Source organism: Leucopleurus acutus, assembly GCF_964270905.1.
Source record: "Leucopleurus acutus genome assembly, chromosome: 15".
Taxonomy (NCBI): Eukaryota; Metazoa; Chordata; class Mammalia; order Artiodactyla; family Delphinidae; genus Leucopleurus; species Leucopleurus acutus.
The window spans coordinates 32,796,146-32,816,067 of NC_139157.1; the positions used below are offsets into that span (position 1 = coordinate 32,796,146).

The following is a 19,922-nucleotide window of genomic DNA, read 5'->3' on the forward strand; positions in this document are numbered from 1 at the left end:
TGATCTTTGCTATCGTTTCCTTCATTTCTTTTTCCTTTATTTCTGATCTGAGTTTTATGATTTCTTTCCTTTGGCTAACTTTGGGGTTTTTCTGTTCTTCTTTCTCTAATTGCTTTAGGTGCAAGGTTTCTGTTCTTCTTTCTCTAATTGCTTTAGGTGGCGTGACGTGATGTTTATTTGAGATGTTTCCTGTTTCTTAAGGTAGGATTGTATTGCTGTAAACTTCCCTCTTAGAACTGCTTTTGCCGCGTCCCATAGGTTTTGGGTCATCGTGTCTCCACTGTCATTTGTTTCTCGGTATTTTTTGATTTCCTCTTTGATGTCTTCAGTGATCACTTCGTTATTAAGTAGTGTATTGTTTAGCCTCCATGTGTTTGTATTTTTTACAGATCATTTCCTGTAATTGATATCTAGTCTCATAGCGTTGTGGTCGGGAAAGATACTTGATACAATTTCAATTTTCTTAAATTTACCAAGGCTTGATTTGTAACCCAAGATATGATCTATCCTGGAGAGTGTTCCATGAGCACTTGAGAAAAATGTGTATTCTGTTGTTTTTGGATGGAATGTCCTATAAATATCAATTAAGTCCATCTTGTTTAATGTATCATTTAAAGCTTGTGTTTCCTTATTTATTTTCATTTTGGATGATATGTCCATTGGTGAAAGTGGGGTGTTAAAGTCCCCTACTATGAAAGTGTTACTGTCGATTTCCCCTTTTACGGCTGTTAGTATTTGCCTTATGTATTGAGGTGCTCCTATGTTGGGTGCATAAATATTTACAATTGTTATATCTTCTTCTTGGATTGATCCCTTGATCATTATGTAGTGGCCTTCTTTGTCTCTTCTAATAGTTTTTATTTTAAAGTCTATTTTTTCTGATATGAGAATTGCTACTCCAGCTTTCTTTTGGTTTCCATCTGCATGGAATATCTTTTTCCATCCCCTCACTTTCAGTCTGTATGTGTCCCTAGGTCTGAAGTGGGTCTCTTGTAGACAGCATATATATGGGTCTTGTTTTTGTATCCATTCAGCCAGTCTGTGTCTTTTGGTAGGAGCATTTAATCCATTTACATTTTAAGGTAATTATTGATATGTATGTTCCTATTCTCATTTTCTTAATTGTTTTGGGTTTGTTATTATAGGTCTTTTCCTTCTCTTGTGTTTCTTGCCTAGAGAAGTTCCTTTAGCATTTGTTGTAGAGCTGGTTTGGTGGTGCTGAACTCTCTCAGCTTTTGCTTGTCTGTAAAGGTTTTAATTTCTCCACCAAATCTGAATGAGATCCTTGCTGGGTAGAGTAATCTTGGTTGTAGGTTTTCCTCCTTCATCACTTTAAGTATGTCCTGCCAGTCCCTTCTGGCTTGCAGAGTTTCTGCTGGAATATCAGCTGTTAACCTTATGGGGATTCCCTTGTGTGTTATTTGTTGTTTTTCCCTTGCTGCTTTTAATATGTTTTCTTTGTATTTAATTTTTGACAGTTTGATTAATATGTGTCTTGACGTGTTTCTCCTTGGATTTATCCTGTATGGGACTCTCTGTGCTTCCTAGACTTGATTATTTCCTTTCCCATATTAGGGAAGTCTTCAACTATAAGCTCTTCCAATATTTTCTCAGTCCCTTTCTTTTTGTCTTCTTCTTCTGGAACCCCTATAATTCGAATGTTGGTGCATTTAATGTTGTCCTGGAGGTCTCTGAGACTGTTCTCTGTTCTTTTTATTCTTTTTTCTTTATTCTGCTCTGCAGTAGTTATTTCCACTACTTTATCTTCCAGGTAACTTATCCGTTCTTCTGCCTCAGTTATTCTGCTATTGACCCCTTCTAGAGTATTTTTAATTTCATTTATTGTGTTGTTCATCATTGCTTGTTTCATCTTTAGTTCTTCTAGGTCCCTGGTAAATGTTTCTTTCATTTTCTCTATTCTCTTTCCAAGATTTTGGATCATCTTTACTATCATTATTCTGAATTCTTTTCAGGTAGACTGCCTATTTCCTCTTCATTTGTTAGGTCTGGTGGGTTTTTATCTTGCTCCTTCATCTGCTGTGTGTTTTTCTGTCTTCTCATTTTGCTTATCTTACTGTGTTTGGGGTCTCCTTTGTGCAGGGTGCAGGTTCGTAGCTCCCTTTGTTTTTGGTGTCTGTCCCCAGTGGCTAAGGTTGGTTCAGTGGGTTGTGTAGGCTTCCCGGTGGAGGGGACTATTGCCTGTGTTCTGGTGGATGAGACTGGATCTTGTCTTTCTGGTGGGCAGGTCCACGTCTGGTGGTGTGTTTTGGGGTGTCTGTGGACTTATTATGATTTTAGGCAGCCTTTCTGCTAATGGGTGGGGTTGTGTTCCTGTTTTGCTAGTTGTTTGGCATAGGATGTCCAGCACTGTAGCTTGCTGGTCGTTGAGTGAAGCTGGGTGTTGGTGTTGAGATGGAGATATCTGGGAGATTTTCGCCGTTTGATATTACGTGGAGCTGGGAGGTATCTTGTGGACCAGTGTCCTGAAGTTGGCTCTCCCACCTCAGAGGCACAGCACTGACTCCTGGCTGCAGCACCAAAGCCTTTCATCCACACGGCTCAGAATAAAAGGGAGAAAAAGTAGAAAGAAAGAAAGAGGAGAAAAGAAAATAAAATAAAGGTAAAATAAAATAAAGGTAAAATAAAATAAAGTTATTAAAATAAAAAAATAGTTATTAAAAATGTAACAAAAAACACGGACGGATAGAACTCTAGGACAGATGGTGAAAGCAAAGCTCTACAGACAAAATCTCACACAGAAGCATATACATACACAGTCACAAAAAGAGAAAAAGGGGAAAAAATAATAAATCTTGCTCTCAAAGTCCAACTCCTCAGTTTGGGATGATTCTTTGTCTATTCAGGTATTCCGCAGATGCAGGGTACATCAAGTTGATTGTGGAGCTTTAATCCGCTGCTCCTGAGGCTGCTGGGCGAGATTTCCCTTTCTCTTCTTTGTTCTCACAGCTCCCAGGGGCTCAGCTTTGGATTTGGCCCCGCCTCTGCCTGTAGGTCGCCTGAGGGCGTGTGTTCTTCGCTCAGACAGGACGGGGTTAAAGGAGCCGCTGATTCGGGAGCTCGGGCTCACTCAAGCTGGGGTGAGGGAGGGGTATGGATGCGGGGCGAACCTGCGGCGGCAGAGTCTGGCGTGACGTCGCACCAGCCTGAGGCGCGCCGTGCGTTCTCCCGGGGAAGTTTTCCCTGGATCCCGGGACCTTGGCAGTGGCGGGCTGCACAGGCTCCCGGGAGGGGAGGTGTGGATAGTGACCTGTGCTCGCACACGGGCTTCTTGGTGGTGGCAGCAGCAGCCTTAGCGTCTCATGCCCGTCTCTGGGGTCCGCGCTGTTAGCCGCGGCTCGCGCCCATCTCTGGAGCTCCTTTAAGCAGCGCTCTTAATCCCCTCTCCTCGCCCACCAGGAAACAAAGAGGGAAGAAAAAGTCTCTTGCCTCTTCGGCAGCTCCAGACTTTTTTTTTTCCTGTCAAAACTATTAAGTGTTGCTTATTCCCCCTTTTTGTCTCTGTGCTCCTGGATCTTTTTGCTTTACTGCCTTTGAGGATGGTTTGAAGACTGAGAGGAAGGAGGGAAGAGGATAAGGAAAGCGTATTTTAGGTCAGTGTGTGGTTTTTCTTCTTGGGAGGCAACGGCACCCTAGGATTGGAAATGTGAACAGAGCTGAAGTATGATTCCTGTTGCAAAGGCAAATAGGAAACTTGTGAAATTGCTTGCTTTGCCTTCTTCTTTTTACCTGTGCCCTATAGTACAAAGTACATGAAAACTGGTTATCTCACTGCAGGCAGGGACAGAAAAGGCAGTTAGAATTAGATTATCCATTGTGAGCAAACCGGCACAATACTTTATATTCTACTAATATAACTTTATTATGAATTTGTTCTATTGTGCAATGGTATGTGGATGCTTTTAAATAAATTGAGCAATCAATATGTCAGCTAGACATCTTCATTCCTGAGAGGTGCCTACCCTGTTATAAGAGGCAAAGACTGATTTTAGACAATCTAAGCCCTTTTTTTCCCCACTGGAATTGATAGCTTCATAGAGCATGTATTCATAAAGAGGAGAATAACTTTACTTTTAACCACACAGTAACTAGCTTGAGATCCAAAACCACTTCGGCCATTATTAGCATAGTTGGCTTACTGTAGAATTAGCACATTTAAAGTTTACACTGGTCTACAAAATAAGTGTGTTGAAAACACACAAGAATTGAGATAATCCAGAAGGATGAAAAGATCCAATCTAGCTTTCTCCCAACAAAGACAAGAGCAGGGCTTCAAAATAGAGCAGACGTAGAGAATGGCCTTGAGGACACGGGGAGGGGGAAGGGTAAGCTGGGACGAAGTGAGAGAGCAGCACTGACATATACACACTACCAAATGTAAAACGGATAGCTAGTGGGAAGCAGCTGCATAGCACAGGGAGATCAGCTCGGTGCTTTGTGACCACCTAGAGGGGTGGGATAGGGAGGGTGGGAGACGCAAGAGGGAGGAGATATGAGGGTATATGTATACATATAGCTGATTCACTTTGTTATAAAGCAGAAACTAACACACCATTGTAAAGCAATTATACGCCAATAAAGATGTTAAAAATAAAATAGAGCTTTCTACCTGTAAACGACAATATCGTGAAGAGAGCAGAAATGCTTACACTGCTGATGCTTACCTTTTCAGCGATCATTTCAATACCCATTCCATCCATTTTCTGGCTGCTGATTCCCAGAAGAACTCCAGTGGTTCTAGTTGTGCGGAATTCAAATTCTACAAGAAGGTCCAATCCTACTTTGAACCCGTCAACTGTAAAATGAAAACAGTTTTAAAAAATTGTGGATTCGAGTTTAGGAACTGTCAATTCAAATTTGTACAATGCCATGGTTTTATTAAGCTTTCAATTCATGTGTTAGACCACTATAAGTTCCAGACTTCCGTATGGCCTACACCTCCACCATTTAGAGTTATTGCTTATTTTCTTGGCTGCCTTCCTTCCTAGAATATAAATTCTGTGAGGGCAAGGACTTTGCCTATATTGTTCACCATTTTATTTCTGTGCTCACCAAAGTATCTGACACATGGTGGAGGTTGAATATATATTTGTTGAATGAATGAATGAACACAAGACTAAGATTGACTCAAAGAATCTCGCAGCCAGGTGTGATTGTCAGAAGTCTTGTTGCTGGATGAAGTCAAGCACTTCAATGATTATTCAGTAAAATTTCACTGGGGCACTCTACGTGGTACCACGATGATCTGAAAGGGCTCAAATATCCCCAGACATTTTATTTATAAAGAAAGGAATTACAAATACAATTTTGAAGGATAAGATTCTGGGACATAAATAGACTTTTCTAGTTCATCAAGTTAAGTCTTTATAATTTTCCATATTTGATTCATTGGTTTACTTAATCTTTTAGCAAGTATTTAAGACATGCTTCTTAGAAACAAAGTGATCCATTAAGATCAGGCTAGACTAGACCTGCATGAAATATTAGAGGAAAACTCATGGAAATTTTTTCCAGGTCTCCTATTTATTAAGCAAGAAATAAATGCTATGTGTAACCACAACTATCTCCAATGAAGGGAGGCAGCTGTTATGTGAAAGACTTTTTTCTTCTACTGAGAACCTTGATGAGTTTGAATGGACAAAGACGGGCTTAGGGCAGATTTTAAGAATAAAGGGTAGAAGAAGCTGGAATTTTCTGCAAAATAAAACAATGATTTTGTTTCTGTTCCTGAAAGGAGGATAAGGAAAAGAGAGAAATAACATGAAGCCATTCAGCAGAGGATAGGGGGAATGAAGAAGCTATTAAACCCCCAGAAACTGGGTAGCTGGAAAGCTTTTAAGGACAGAGGTGTCAAAGGTTTAAACTGAAGTCGTATATTTTCCAGTAATGTAACCTCCTCTGACCACCCAAGTCTTATATAGATTGTATTACACTGTGTGTTGAGGTGATGGCAGGAGTTATTGGAAACTGGGGAAGTGTCTAATTTTCTGGTCCAGTTTGATCTCGAACCAAAAAAGCCCAGGCAGGATGGTAAGTTAATCTGTTAACTGCAGAAGTTGAAGCTGAAGCTTGCCATCAATTTGACGAAGCTAATGCCAGCTATCTGAATTTGCAGAAAACTTGAGAAAAGCTTTGGGCTTTCACAGAACATGGAATTTGGGGTTCAACATAACCTCCAACATTTCAATATTTAACATATCCTGTGTTTCTCTGTTTTCTGCTTCTGCACAGGGGAAATTTCCCATGTATCCCCTGTTGGAGGGCCCTGCTCTTCCGTCTCCAACCTTTGCATGTGTGTTCAACTCATCTTTTAAACCTACCTCAAATGTCAATTCCTCCATAAAACCTTTCCTGATTTCCCCAAATTAATGTTTCCTTAAAATATCCACAGAACCTTGCTTGTGTGTCTTCTACAGTTTCTAGTTATTTTTTACTTGTCTTCTTGTGATTTCTGAGCATAAAGAATCTTATCTATTGATAGCATGTTCTTGAAGGAAGGGAATGACATCTTATTTACTTCTGTTTCCCATGTTAACTTCTACATATTATGTACTCATTAATTTTTTTCTAACCAGCAAATGCATGTTCCTATGGTAACCATAGGACTGATTCTATCTTAGAGTATGTTAATGTCAGATTTTTTTGTTATTATGTACAAGTGATTTCATATTTTTTCTTTCCAAATTGTACATTCACTGTCAGTGATCCAGACCCGCGCTGAAAATGCTCACTGGAACGGGGGGAGATACTTAAAGAAAGTCAGGGAAAGGTGCCAGTCATCATCTCCATCAGCAAGAACTGGGCACCAGTATGTGTGCAGTGTGTGTGAGGGGAGAGCATGAAATGGAGCCTTGCAAGGAACTGAAGAGAGGAAGCAAGGAAAATGCTGTCTCATCTCCAGAAAGAAAGGTAGATGGGGAAAACTAGAAAGTAGATACATTACATAATATAAACATATGAACCTTCTTGTAGAATTACATTTATTTTGCTATGATTGATCTCCAGGGAAGGAGATGGAATAAACTCGCCAGATAGCCTTTTACTTTATTTCTTCTATTAGTTCTTATCAGAATCAGACGTATTAATCTTTAAGAGGCATTTTTTTTATTACTTCTAAAAGTTTTTATTTCTGGTTTAAACAAAGGATGCTAGTTTCAGACCCCAGGGACTTTTATTTTCCCACACAAACAAGAAGTCAATATTTGGACCTAGTTAATATTCAACAGAAAGGACATGGAAGCACCTCACCTGCTTTGGCAAAACCCGTTCCGTCAAAATACGTTCCTTTCTGAGCATTTGCAAAACACGTCCCGACACGGTAGCTGGACGTTGGCTGTTCAAGATCGGCAGGGGCTTCTGCCATCTGAAGATTCCTGATGCAGCCGTCAATGCTGTAGGTCACCTAAACATTCAGGTCAGAAGAAACACATATCGGGTTTTAGCAGAAGTTTGCCTTTATGTGGAATGCAATCATTGGTAGGGGGTTCTCATAGGGGCGCGAACCCTACTGCGAACTGTGCATGCGAGGGATCTAGGTTGCACGCTCCTTAAGAGAATCTAATGCCTGATGATCTGAGGTGGAGCTGAGGCAGTGACGCTAGCACTGGGGAGCAGATGCAAATACAGGTTATCATTAGCAGAGAGGTTTGACTGCACAGAGACCATAATAAATCAGCTGTTTGCAGACTCACATCAAAGCCCTAACAGTGAGTGGCAAGTGACAATGAAGCTGCATCTTACGGAGTAGACTGGACATAAGCAACACGCTTTGGGTGTCACTGTCTCGCATCACCCCCAGATGGGACCATCTAGTTGCAGGAAAACAAGCTCAGGGCTCCCACTGATTCTGCATTATGGTGAGCTGTATAATTATTTCATTATATATTACAAGGTAATAATAATAGAAATAAAGTACACAGTAAATGTAATGTGCTTGAATCATCCCGAAACAACCCTGTGCCACTCCACCTCCCCGCCCCGGGTCTGTGGAAAAACTGTCTTCCACAAAACTGGTCCCTGGTGCCAGAAAGGCTGGGGATCACTGCTCTAGATACTGCATCTCTCAATATTTGCTGAATCTCTAGTCCCGAAACAATACCATCAATATCATCATTATCATCTTCCTTGTTGTCTTAGTGCTTTCTGTATACTTGGTATTTTTCCAAGCACTTTAAGTATGTTACCTCATTTAATCTTTCCATCAACCTTGCTTGTTTGGTTATTATTAGTAAACTATTTTACAAAAGAGGGAACTTTTCAAAGAAAAATTAAGTAAGTTGCTCAGGATCGCACAGCTACTTAACAGTTAAGCACATATTCAAACCAAGGGAGTCTGGCTCCAGGGTCCACACTCTGTTTTGTAATATTGCCTCTCATAGTCAGATCTGTCTAGAAGATTTGTCACTTCTCAGAAAAGATGATTTCCTATTCATCTATAATTGGTCATGGGCCAATGTGACCTAATAATTCAAAATACATTCATGACTCAGGCAGCTATTTAGGCCACAAAGAAACAAATTAGACACTCACTGGACCAATTCTTCGGGTAGTGTAGTTAATGGGTAGCCCGCCAATATACAGCATTCCCACAACATCCAGAATATCAGCTTTCTTGGGACTGATGGTTCTGTTGGAGGCACCGTCTACGTAAATAATTCCTTCTTGCTTAATTCGAATAATCTTAATCTACCAAAAGAAGAGGAGTCATTAACACCAATCATAGATAAATTTCAAATATGCAGAGTATAAAGCATAAGAACTTTTAGGATAGTCCTTAGGAAAAAGTGAAACAACTTACTGAGGGCCTAATATGTGCTAAACCCATAATATAAGTGAAATTAAATCTGTTTACAGAATGTCTCAAAGTCTGTCTTTTCCATGAGTACCATCTCCAAAAGAGGAGAGAATCTTCCTGGGTGAGTTTTAGATTGAAGACTCTTCTATAGTAGCCAAGTGAGCATCTGTATCAAGAGGTATGCTTGTTGTAAGGAAACTTGCAGATTGAGAGCTCTGTCATGAATTAAGTGGGCTGCAAAATTCATGTCCAAATTCAAAAGTTCATTGGTTTGATTGAGCAAAGCCTGGTCTTCCCAGCACCATTTCAGATATGCTACATCCCTCTGCTTAAGAGGCACTTCTCGTGCAGAACTGCAGGAATGCAGTGCATCCGGGCTTCACTGCCATTTCTGCAGCAGCTGATTAGTACAAAGTCAGGGAGGAAGATGGAAGGCTGACCGGGCTGAAATGACAGCAGCGGATTGAATTATTTTCTGGGGCAGAGTGAAATAAAAAGTGTGGAGACTAGCTTGAGCATAAAATCCTTGCGTCTGAATTTAGGAAAAGGAGCCTGTAACCCTGTGAAATGCTGGAGTACAATAATGGTTTAAAAACGAATCTACATCAGGATTAGAGTAATTTAAGACCTTATTTTACACTGATCTATTCTGGTTTTGGAAATAACTTTCTAAAAACCTGCAAGGATAAAATCCCTCCTTCATTTGGCTACTTAGCGTAATCCCAGCCTCATTGTAGCCCAACAATATGTCTTTTTCTCAAGTGTCATATTTATTACGCTATTAGCCAGAGATGAGAATAAACGTTAATGAGAGCTCCTGCATAAAGTATTTGCTAGTCATAAGCTCCCTAGAAAATTTCTTATTTCTAGATAACAAATTAGTTGACTTTGCGTTTATATTGTATTTTTTCAGGTTCCTTGGCTTTCTATATGATACGACAAGTCCAAATATGTTAATATATAAAATCCAATATCTAATAATACCTTACTCTAAAAATTAAACATTTAATTTGTCCACCGAGGGAAGCTTTACTTGATAGGCTACCACAGGTGCAGAGACAAATTCCGAGTTTTCGTTTTAATCAGGCAGTATATTATCTACTTGCAGTCATGCCAAAGAGGACAGTAAGCTGGCAGGTGAGCCTTCTGTGCCCATAATAGTACCAGCTTCTGGGTGTAAGGCCAACATTTAAAAAGTTGTTCCAAATGACTGTTAGTGGAAATGATACCCCAGAGGCCTTTAAACGTGAGGTAGCAGATTCTCAGACCCTTGGTGTGCTCAGACCACTATTGGGTGGGGGGGGGGGGGGAGGCGCAGCCATAGGGCCCATTTTAGGTTGCCAGCTTTCAAGCTGGTCAAATATTATTTCATAAAGAGAGGTTATTTTAGCACTTTGAAAATAGGAAAATATAATCTTAGAAGAAATATTATTCCTTTCAATTGAATACATAGAGCTTTATGGTTAACACACTCCACTGTCCCATAATAATAATAATACTTACTTAGAGTACTGGAAATGTCTTCAATTGCCTGGCCCTAGTTTGTGGACAGATGTTTGGGAACCACAGATGTACAGCAATGATGGAATCTTATAGCACCATGATGAGGCATGTAAGTGGTCGACTATAAACCTACCCAGGTTTGATCGCGTCTTCCTAGGTTGGGCAGTTGTATATGGCACTTACTGTATTTTTAGCCTCGGCCACGTTCCAGTACCGCCAGAGTCAGTGTCTGCACTGGCAAGATAATACTGGCACCAGGGGAATGCCGATGGCTGCCACCCAGTAACCCCCTCGTAGGGCACTGCCAACACCCTGGGGACTATTACCTTGTGCCAATGGCCATCATTGATTTTGGTGGGGATCATGGTGTTGGTGTCACCACTTCCCAAGTCATAACTGAAGTAGGGCAATCCATTTCTCAGCTGAACTGTAGCAAAATCAGCATGATTGATCCGGGCCATGTAAAAGAGCAAGCCTGATTCGGCTTCGGTTCGCACTTCAAATTCAATGGTGAGACTGTGAAATAAAAGTATGCGAAGTAAAAGAGAAGAATAAGAACGTTCTTATTCTAGGATACAGTGGCATCTGATCGTGGTGCTTTTTCGTAAAGGATAGCAAAACCTTTTCCAAGGTGAGGACTATCTAGGTCTGCTGAATTCCTCAACTGGCTTCTCAGGCTCAGACAAATATTAATATAATTCTCTTCTTTACAGTATTCAGTGAACTAAAAAAGCTCACCTCATTTATTAATAAATATAGTTATTTAAACTTGAATAAACAAATACTGAGTACTTCCATTTACCGGTTCTTGTCTAATATCTCAGAATAAATCATACCGGTTTTTAACTTTGGTGTCATCAAACGCAATTGCAATGTGACTGTTTCTCGAAAGCCCAAACTGTTTGCTCCCTATCAGGAGAGCTGGTTCCGATTCTGCAGCACAAGGAGCCTGTAAAATACCAAGGAGAGAAGGAACAGAGATTTTGGACTCCATTCTTTAAAAATGTAATGCTGCTGTCTAATGGTTTCTTATATTTTAGTTTAATGTTCTTACAAAATCTCGTTTAAGTTCCTTAGAAACGAAAGCTGTCTCTTATTCATCGCTGTACTCTACTACATAGTAGGTACTTACTATTTATACTGTACCTTTGCGTTGCCAAAGGAATGGTGCTCAAAAATATTCATTGATTAATGCATGTTTTCATTATCCTTTAAGGAAATCTATTATTTATATTTCTGAGAAAACTGGAATTTCCTGCTCACTTTTACTTCATTTATGAAGCGTTATATCGTTAGAAGATTGAACAGGGAAAATGACAAGCTTGCCACCGGGTTACAAGAGTAGAAAAATGTGTCCTTCTTGTCCTCCCCATTTCTCTCTCTCACCGGCTTACTTTTTCTTGAAAATTATCGGTGCTAGAAGGTTTCCGTGAATTTAGACTTTCAAGCTGGTGTATCTCAACTTGCAAGTCAGCCCATTCAGGCTTAGCCCGTTGCTAGGCAACCCAGCACACTTTTTAATGTAACCTGCCATACACCATTTCAACTGCCACTGTTCAAAGATCAACTTCCTAGGGTGCTTACAAGGTAGAGCTCGCTGCAGGGCTGGCTTCAGAGGCAGGCTTCCTGTGTAGTCACTGAGCTTAATGCTCTGCTGTCACCATTTTGAAATCCTTAATAATTTTTGAACAAGGTACCCTGCATTTTCACTTGGCCCTGGGCCCTGCCAATTACATAGCCAGACCTGACTGGGTAGACCTTACTTGGCTACTGTAACCCTCAGCTCAATAGTTAATCAAGGCTCCTCAAATTACCAAAACCACAATTCCTTTCCTTGGTCTCTGTTTTCACAGAAATAGCTCCGAGTACAAGCTGCTTAAGAAGTCTTTTACAACACAAAGTACGTGAGAAAATAAATAACCTGCCTGCTCTCAACAACACATCTGCTTTTAAAGATCTGCACTTAATAGCTGTGGATGGGCCACTGCCCCAGTGCGCCGCTGACTCAGCAGAGGTTCCCAAACAGCCCAAGGCAGGCTTTCGATGCAGCATGCTCTCCCCAGGGGGTACCTTGGGGATGACTCGTCAGCGCACAGGAAATTTTTACTTGATGAGGAAAAGCCTTGCCCCTCTTTTCTCTGGAGCTTAGTCAAATGGAGCACTCTGCCACAGCAGGTAAAAAGCTTTAAGTGTTTTGAAATGCTGTAAAATTGGGCTTTATGGAAGTATTTCCCTTCTTGCTTCCCAGGAGATGGTCAGTTACAAAGAGCAGACTGTGGCTGAAATTCACACAGATATGCAAAAACCCAGCGGGTAGAACAGGAACATGCTACTTATTCATACAGCTGAATGGACCTCTCTTGGAATCAACATGTGGCACCTTTCTTATTACCCTGACTGCAAAAAGAGCCCAAATGGAAAGGCCTTGGTAGCTTAATGTCTCAGCCTTCTATGATGCTATTAATAGAACTGGGAACATTTATCAACCTCTCACAATATTTCCTGTAGAGAGGACCGTCACAACACACGTAAGTAGCCTGCAGAAATCTCGAAGAGAATCCAACCTGCTGGGAGTCCATCAGGGGCAGAATTTAGCTAAAATATCTCTAAACCCTCAGCTCTGAAAAACTGAGGGATTGAAAAGGTCACTGGATGTGGAGGAATTAGGGAACTATAATGCATAGCCTAAAAGGAAACCACCAGCAGGTTATTTCTGTGTTATTGTTAACATTGTCTAGTGGCTACATATATATGTTAATATAAAACAACTTTTCTCATGTAATTTTTTAAATTATCAAAGTGGCTATTGTAAAGAGTAGGTCTTTTATGGGTAGCAGCTATTTGTCGTGGAGACCTTTTGTCTTTACATGTTTGGGGCGTTGTGGCCTGAACACCATGCTAACCTTGCTTGCTGGTAGACTGGACACGTGATTTCCAACACTGGTCTTGAGCTGAGCGGCTCTGCTACACGTTATGAGATTTTCTAGATGAAAAAGGCCCTGCTTACATTGTTTTAGAAAAACCTTTGACTTCCTAAGGGTCCTGTTTAGAAGCGTTACATGGTACATACACCCACTTGAAATTCAGGAAGAGCAGTGTTACCCGGAGAGTCTTCTGCTTCACTTTTACAACAGGTGGATCCTGAGAAGCAGGTGGAAAACAGTGGCTAATAAAACCGTGTTCTCAGATTGGCCAGTTTTATAGAAGAGATGCATCACTCTATTAGGTAAATGCAAAGTATAAAGCCGTTATGTAAGTTCATTGTTCTTTAAGGACATCCGAGTTGACATTTACTGTCATCAATTTGCAGTGGGATGGATATTATGGAAACAGTTTAAATAAACTGTCTATCACCTTCCTTTATAAAACTGGCAGTTGAAAGAGGGCAGAGAGGTTCCAGTGTAAGAGGATTTTCTGTGTATCTACTTTAGGATTTAAATGGGAAGACAATTCTCCAGCAGTCTCTAATCTGGTAATGTTTTTGGTGCAAGCCTAGATGTCTCCTCTCACTTGGTTAAGGGGAGGCGGGATGGATTGTGTCTGCTTTGCATCACTTTCCCTTGGGTGGATCTGAAACAAGGCCCGACATTCCCAGCAGGTTTGCCTGCTTGTTGTGCCTCTTCTTCCTTGTCCCTCACACCCCGCAGAGGGTGGAGCTCCTCACCTGGCCACTCAAGCAGCTCTTTTCCTTCTAATAGCGTTTTTTTTTTTTTTTTTTTTTTTTTTGCGGTACACGGGCCTCTTACTGTTGTGGCCTCTGCCGTTGTGGAGCACAGGCTCCGGATGCGCAGGCCCAGCGGCCACAGCTCACAGGCCCAGCCGCTCCGCGGCATGTGGGATCTTCCCAGACCGGGGCACAAACCCGTGTCCCCTGCATCGGCAGGCGGGCTCTCAACCACTGCGCCACCAGGGAAGTCCCTAATAGCATTTTAAAGAGTGACCATGTGAGATGGAATAGAAAATGCCCCAAGGTTTGCACGAGAATAAAATGATCTTGTCATTAAGGACATTTTCAACCCTGCTTCCCATAGAAATCTAAGCTAAGAGGAAGGATCTTCTAATGAGGTAATTTTAAGGAACCTTTAAAGAATGGCTGTTGAAAGATGAGTCGTCCTTCTCCAAGCCAGTGTGAGCTCGAGGGGAGGCACTGGCTTTATGGATGTGATACATGACCTGTGCTATTTTGGAAACACTTATCTCTGAAATGTGTTAAAACAATAATACAAATAGCAGTGGCTCATCAATCTCAGCATGTTACAATCCTGCCACCTTGTGGGGACTCTTTAAAGTACATATGGGGGAAAACAGAGGGCAGGATGTGCTTGCTCCTCATTTGTCTCTGCTTGGCAGGTGACAAGATGTGGGCAGACAAGACTTGGGTGGGGAGTCTAAATGTGGCCCTGCACCTGTTGCTGAGAACAGGGACACAGCTGGAGAGGATTCTGAAGGAAGCCATGCTGCCCATAGCCATGCTTACGCAAGTGGGTAGAGCCGCAGGTTAGTAATGGAGCTTAACATTTTCACCCTCGTATTGTTAATTAATTTCAGATCAGAATAAAGCATGGTCATTTCCAACTGCTGATTGTTGGCTGACATTTGGAAATGAGTTATTGGATTCAGGATGGCATATGATTGGTGGATAAGCATTCCTTGACTCTAGATTGGTGCAGAGTAGAGATTTCAGTCGCATTGATCAAAACTGGCATCTCTGTCCTTGAAAGCACCAAATGATGAATGATATAAAAATTGCATCATTGGAGTATAATCTGCAAAAATACTGGTTCACTATGCTGTACACCTGAAAATAATGTAATATTGTAACTCAACTATACTTCAATACAAAATTAATTTAAAATAGCATCATTTTCTTCTTTCATGAGTCAAAAATCCTCTAACAAGTGTGGGCTAACATGACATCTGCGAAGTTGGGTGCTTCTTTGTGATGCTCTTTCAGCATGAATACTAAGTGGAAGATATTTTTTACGGCACTGACTTTAATATTCTGAAATACAAAAATCCCTATTCAAGTTGTTTACTGAGAAACTGAGTTTAACTCCCTGCACATAAGCTTTTTTGCTAAGTAGAGGGCATTTGCTAACTCCCTGCATATAAGCTTTTTTGGTAAGTAGTGGGCATTTGCGGCACTATTTACACACTAATGCCTGAACAGTAATTCTTTGCAGTATGGAAAATGTATGTTTCCCCTTTAAATACATATCAGTATCCAACTGATTTATCCTTTGGCCGGGACTGTACTTAGCTTTTAAAATCACAGCATTCAATCTGCTGGAGGAAGAGCTTTCTTTTGCTCTGTTCTTTGCTTCTCTGCTCCCTTCTTTCCCCCAACTCCCCAAGAGCCCCGAACAGCACAGGGACTCTTCCTGGCTGCTCTTCTTAGTTATTCACGTTTTAAAGTTTGAAGTTCAAAGTTCAACTTTCCAATAAACTTCAAGTAAAAAAACCAAAAAACATGCAGCCAGCTTACTGTATACAAATCCACACAGGCCACGCTGGTTGTAAAGACTTGGTATAAACGCCGTATATACCTGCTGAGAACCTGTCACATTTTGACAATCTTCTGTAATACTAGAAGTCCACACTCTTAATCCCTCCCGTCCTCCACGAGAAATAGCCACAAATAAAACATGTAGAAATGTTTTATGCAGCTCTAAATGGGCTGAAGAATAAAAGTATAAAGAGAAGACAGGGTATCACACTAGCAAATGAGATAATACGCATAAAATATGCTCTCTGATCTATGATGTTCTGGCATGTATTAATAATAGGATTGACATAATCCATTTCACAGGGCAGGGCTTTCTCAAGATACTCTTAAATTGCCCTGGAGGAGAGTGAATGTCGTCCTGTTGCTGTAAGCTGCTGGTGGGGAGGGGTACGATGGCATAAAGAAGAAAACTAAAGGAACTGAGAATAGGAGAGGGTTTCTGTCCACTGTGCTAGAACAAATGAGAAACATATAGATAGGTAGTTCCCACTTCTGGAATTAGTGTGTAAGTCTTAATTCTTAAATTCTTAAAATTCTGAATTCTGATCTTAAAAAAAGAAAAGAAAATGGTGAGAGTTGAAAATGATTGATAGGAGACTTGAGAGATAATAACCATATCGTGTTGGAGTTTGTTTAAAAAGGAACGCTCACCCTCCTTTTCCTAGCGCTTGATCTCACCCTAACTAGCTCCCTTAGAAGAAGAATGATGGAGTGTTACTGTGAGCCAGGCATGGTGCTGGGTGCTTTGCACACAGTGTATATAATTTAGTCCATGGTAATCCTCAGGGTAGATATTATCCTCATTTTTCAGTGAGTTTACTTACATTTAGAGAGGACAGTAAGTTATTCAGTGAGCCCCCCTGAGTTCACTGAGTAAAGGTAGGTGGGTTACACCAAGGTAGGCAGACCCGCATCGTGGATAACTTGGATTAAAGAAGACCCAGTTTATTTCCTCAGTGACTCTCAACGCAAAGGAGCTGAGAGGGGATCACGCACCATGTCCCTCTTCCCCAGTGAAGAAATCAGCTATATAACTGGATATTGTGGAGGAGTCAAGGTTGAAAGACCACTGCTTTTGTCTTTTTAAACATTTATGAAAGCAAAACACGTTTAAGAATGTTTTTTGAAATGATGAAAATCATCTCTGGACCATATACCTCTGCTGTTAGCATCTGATGCATTTCTTGGAAAGGCTTTTCTTATGCATTTTTCTAGCTATTGATATAGACATGCTTATGCAGTATACAGAGTTTTATATTCTGTTTTCCCTACTTAACATAATGTCATAAGTATGTCATCATTTTATATTGTTTCAATTGAAAGATTTTAAGAGTATGGTGGCATATTAAAACTTGCATTTTATGGACCTGTTTTCACACTTCTAGGTACCACTACCCATTTTGTTTGGATGGAGTTTAACGGTGTCCCCTGCCATGCTTCTAATTTTCAGTCTTGGAAGCCAGCAGGTTGTTTGCAGCCCATATTGGCATTTATCCTGACTGACCGCTACACATATTTGCTTACTGTGGTATTTATGTTAATGTCTACTTTCTCAAATATGTCTCTCAGTTTCTCTTTCTTTCTCTTTCTTTCTCTTTCTCTGGTAAGCTCTTAATAAATATTTTTCATAAAATAAATGTCATAAGTGTCTTATTCATCTTTGCATTTAGTAGCCTTTTAATAAATATTTGTCATGAAATAAATTGTCAAACCTTTAAGTAGCCTTTAAAAAGCCGACACTTCTCTCCACACACACAAAAAATAAAGAATGAAGATAAGGGAAAGAAATCAGATTAAAAGAGGAGATCTGTATGGTTTCATGATCTGAAACCCTGAAAATACAGTACAGCCCAATAAAGATGTAAAATTCTAAAATATGTAATTATTTTGACCACATAGTCATACATAATTTATAACGTGCAAGATCTGATGTTCTATGAGTCCTTCTGTACCAATGCACGGGACCACTACTCAACCTCTCTCTTGCTTTTGTCTTATCTACTAAGTGGAATGCTCTTTTTTGGAGAAGTTAAAACATACACTGCTGAGAGAAAATGGAAACTGGAATGAGAACAGAAGGAAGGTTATAAGAAAACTTAAATGAGTTAAAATCTCCAGTCCAGATGGGAAAGTACCTTTGTTTTCAGAAAAAGGGGAAAAAAATGTGATCTCTAGAAACCACAGAAGGATATGCTTGAGACCTCCTATAAAAGAAAGTTTGTGATTTAGAAATATAACGAAGAAAAGAAAGGTGATCACTGAGGACCAGCAGTGTTATTCACCAATAAACCAGACCAATTCAGTGTGGACTGGCTGAGGGACCTGATTCAAGAGAAGTTCAAGTGATACAAAGGCCCTCAAGGTTTTGGTTGACCGAATATGGTACCTAATGATGAACTGATGGCATGATCCATCCGTGTACAACATTAAAACATTCCCAGGTATATTAGTAGAATATGGTGACAGACCAGTGAAAGGAGCAACTCTGCTGTTCTCTGAACTGGGCACTCCATTTTGAGTAGTATGGTCTATTCTAGGTGCCATATTTTGAAAGATATTTCAAATGTAAGAATATTATCAGTGTGAATATGGGAATTAGAAATTAATTAAGGAGAATGCTTGAGATAATGGAATATTCAGCGTGGGAAAGGAGAACACTTAGCTGTTTTCAAATGCTTGAGGGGGTGTTTGTTAGAGAAGATATAATGTGTTTGGCTACAGAAACACAATCATTACGTAGAGGTTACAGGGATGCAGTTTTACTTCATTATAACCAATGGCTTTCTAACGACTACAGCCTGCCTCATCATAACACTGGAAAATCCTCGTCAATGGAATGTTCAAGCAAAGGCTGTAAGTCCACATCAAGTATCATATAAAAAGATTCATGTATTAAGATGGAGATTGGACCAGCTGGTCTCTAGGGCTTCTGCTAATTACAATTTATAATTCTAAGTCAGTTGTTCAGAATTTAGGATCCACTTTCCTATAGAATCCAAATGGACATTTGGATCCAAGGTCAAAAACGTTTATTTTAACCATGGTGTTTTTAAATTCTTCAGTTGAAAACACTTTCCTGAGTCCAGGGAACAGACACGAGGGATAACAGTCTAGAGAACAGGACGTGAGGCAGAAGGGAGGGAGGATCATTAGCCTTCCCTTTGCTGGGGGAAATCGAGCATAAGGCCACGTTATGGAAGAGCTAAGGAAACATTCTACAGTCCACGTGGCAGATCTCAGTGAGGTCTTAGGAGAAAATCAACTCCTTGAACTAATCCCCACATGACTGACAGCCTTTCACTTGCTAGCTGTGCTGTGTGATTGTAGGTATTTTCTTCTGTGAACTGGGGCTAATAATACTTCCAATGATATAAATAAACATAAATAAAACAATAGCCTGTGAGAATCAAATGAAATAATGGATATACAGTGCCCGGCAGAATACTGGACACATACTATATAGTTACTTAGTAAATGCAGGGATTCCTCACAGTATCTATGTGTGTGTGCTTCCTTCACTTTTCAAAGAAGTTCCACGTGCATTACCTCATTTGATTCTTACAATAATCCCATCGGCAGGCAAGGTAGGTGTAATACCCACATTTTACAGAGGAAGAAATGATGCTTGGAATAAATGGCCGGTTTTCCTAAAAGATGATTATTTGGCTCCACAAAGTGTTGCAGTGATAAGGAACCAGATTGTATAATCAGACCCACTGGATCAAAATTCCTATCCTGTCACTTACTGGCCGTGTCTGGGTATATTACTTAGGCTAGCTAATTCTTATTAACTCAACTAAAAATGGGATGATGGTATATAGGTATATATTTTAGACAGCTGTTAGGAAAATTACAATAATATTGGATAGAAATTGTTAAAAGCAGTCATTATGATCATTACTGTATAGTAATTATGCCATTTATTAAACGCTTAGTATATGCTAGGGGTTTAACAAGCATTTTTTAAAATCCTCATAATGACTCTTTGATATATGTGTTGTTAGTATATTCATTGTACAGATGAGGAAACTGGGGAATAGATTAGGCAAGTAGCTTTCCCACATTCATACAGATGGTAGGTTAGAGTGCTGGGATTTGAAC

General features: G+C 40.3%; 1 protein-coding gene across 1 annotated transcript in view; it reads right to left on the reverse strand.

Annotated features, from left to right (window-relative positions):
* The window catches only part of LAMA2 (laminin subunit alpha 2), a 603,102-nt gene that overhangs the window by 6,331 nt on the left and 576,849 nt on the right, over positions 1-19,922 (reverse strand). The window contains exons 58-62 of the mRNA XM_082855622.1: positions 11,152-11,264; positions 10,642-10,831; positions 8,548-8,703; positions 7,267-7,420; positions 4,683-4,813 (exon numbers count right to left, since the gene is read on the reverse strand). Of these exons, the coding sequence (XP_082711748.1) occupies positions 4,683-4,813; positions 7,267-7,420; positions 8,548-8,703; positions 10,642-10,831; positions 11,152-11,264 (744 nt within the window). The remainder of the gene's footprint in view (positions 1-4,682; positions 4,814-7,266; positions 7,421-8,547; positions 8,704-10,641; positions 10,832-11,151; positions 11,265-19,922) is intronic.